Source organism: Penaeus chinensis, chromosome 32, assembly GCF_019202785.1.
Source record: "Penaeus chinensis breed Huanghai No. 1 chromosome 32, ASM1920278v2, whole genome shotgun sequence".
Lineage (NCBI taxonomy): Eukaryota > Metazoa > Arthropoda > Malacostraca > Decapoda > Penaeidae > Penaeus > Penaeus chinensis.
Window position 1 is genome coordinate 17,485,151 of NC_061850.1, and position 2,500 is coordinate 17,487,650.

General features: G+C 42.8%; 1 protein-coding gene across 1 annotated transcript in view; it reads right to left on the reverse strand.

Annotated features, from left to right (window-relative positions):
- The window catches only part of LOC125042596, a 131,571-nt gene that overhangs the window by 12,184 nt on the left and 116,887 nt on the right, over window positions 1-2,500 (reverse strand). Inside the window, exon 3 of the mRNA XM_047638336.1 lies at window positions 418-506. Coding sequence (XP_047494292.1) covers window positions 418-491 — 74 coding nt within the window. The 5' untranslated portion in view covers window positions 492-506. The remainder of the gene's footprint in view (window positions 1-417; window positions 507-2,500) is intronic.

Below are 2,500 nucleotides of genomic sequence, written 5' to 3' on the forward strand. Positions count from 1 at the left end.
CGAGGCCACGGAAGGTCACGTCAGTGAAAAGCTTTTTTCCGTAGGGTTAAAGGTTAAGACAGACATAGTCTTTGATGCAGGGTATAAAAGAATTTTAATTACGGTGGCATTGCAGCTTTCATGTAAGCTTTGGAATGCAGTATGTGAAGTACCTAATTTGTTTTAATTATTATGAATATATTTGCATAAAATGATCGATAGGGCATCTGCTGTCCACATTGACGAACGGATAGGTAGCAAGAAAATGCAATGGAAATTAACAGCAGAATTATAAACAATCTTTAGATCATATGCTTCATACCAATGCAAAGAGGAAAGAGGTTTGTACTATTAGCTCCATGAATCAGTAAAGCAAGTAACAGCAAAAGCCGAGTTCCTAACAAGGCAGGAGGGCCTGGCAAAAGAAGATCGGCTGACCTGTGTGGTGGTCGTGCGGCGGCGGGCGGGGCGAGGAGAGCGCAGGAGAGGACAAGCAGCAGCAACCACCTCATTGCGGGCGTCGGGATCTGCAAAATGTCGGTTACCTGTTTAGCTTTACCACCACGAGCTTTCAGTGTCAAGACAAGAAGCACAACATCATTAGATTCTGAAATTACTCTATAAGACATTTATTTTTCCAGGCGATGTAGATGTGCAATTCAACGTACGCGTAAAAAGCTGTAAAAATAAAACGAGTGCTCAGTATGGCTACCGGACGGCACTCTCGGGCTGTAAGCAGGGAGTATGTGTGAGTCACAGGAAAGCATCTCTTAACTAAGACAAACCTCATCGGCGTCCGCCCACGAGTACAGTCACGGATTTTCCAAAGAAGAATGACGCTGGGCAGTTGCACGTAATTTTGATCGGTTCACACTTTACATCCTTTCCCTGTTTTGTCGAGAAGGAAATCTTTCAAGAATAGCTAAGACACTAAGACTCTTAGTATTCAAACACAAGTTGAAGGGTGATCATATCCCAAGTAAACCACTTTTCATGAGGGTTCGCATGCTGATTACCATGGGAGATAGCAATCCACTTGTGGGCTAAGGCATGTAAAGCACATACGTGATAATAGCTTACGATATCGAAGAGAAAAAAATATTCACGAAATTACCTTTTATAATACAATTTGAGGAAAGAAGAGTCAACCATTAGATTTATAATCTCAGGTTAGCCTCAGGCATTCCCGTTGCATAACCAGGCTGCATCAAGGAAGACCGTGCTACATTTCTACTCTCGCCTTCATTTCAGCTAAACGAATGGTCCATTTCCCTGTTGTCTGAGACAAAATTGTAAATGTTATAGCCTCTTCTAGTGGTTTATTTTTTCAGACGGAGAATTAAAATTTTCTTTTTATTATTATGAAATCTGGATATTTTTTTAGGACGAAGGTACCCGTTAATTTTATATCACAGCGTTTTTTAGTTTTCGAAAGATAACTCAGCTACGCCTCCGTTAACTAATGATGAAGTATGGGGTTTCAGTCTCCTCACACACACACACACACACACACACACACACACACACACACACACACACACACACACACACACACACACACACACACACACACACACACACACATCGATTGACAATCCGATTGACAATCGTAATTATCACCGTCCATGACCATTACCATCATTACTGTGCTGTCAAGGACATCAGCAAAATCCTATTTCAAAATCCCAAAAGACAAGTCCGAGAAATGGCGGGATATACAGTAGGGCGACTCGGAGGGAACTCAACGAAGACAATGTAATTCCAACAACGACATTGAAAATACTGTAATCCCGACGTGAAGACAGGTGAATCCCAACAACCAAGATAGAGTAATCCCGACAATGGAGGCAATGTAACCCTCCAACGAAGACAGCGTCATCCCGAAGCGCGCGCCCGACACCGGAATGGGACGCCGCCCGAACCGTCACACAAATTATCTCACTAATATTGTCTCTGCTCTTTCTCGCGTCCCGACCCCATTGCTCGCTCGCTCCTGTGGGGCGTTGGGCTTGGCTGTAGGACACGAGGGTCGTTTTCTGTCGTGTGTGGGTGTGTGTGTGTGTGTGTGTGTGTGTGTGTGTGTGTGTGTGTGTGTGTGTGTGTGTGTGTGTGTGTGTGTGTGTGTGTGTGTGAGAGGGTGGGTGGGTGAGTGAGTGAGTGAGTGAGTGTGTGTGTGTGTATGTGTGTGTGTGTGTGTGTGTGTGTGTGTGTGTGTGTGTGTGTGTGTGTGTGTGTGTGTGTGTGTGTGTGTGTGTGTGTGCGGCGTGTGCGTGATAGAAAAACATGCATACGCATTTATAACCAAAGATTAATTATTTTCCATTTTGGTAATTTAGTTTAAATATCTATGCATGTTATTCTTTTAGCTTCCATTTGTACTATTATCCATCTGGAAACTATGGTAACAATTTCCTTAACTAATTAATTTTGAATAGAATACTTCAAATATAACTATATACATCAACTCTCTCTTTTTCGGGAGGCTAAAGCACTGAAACGTTTTATTCAGTTAACTCGTCAG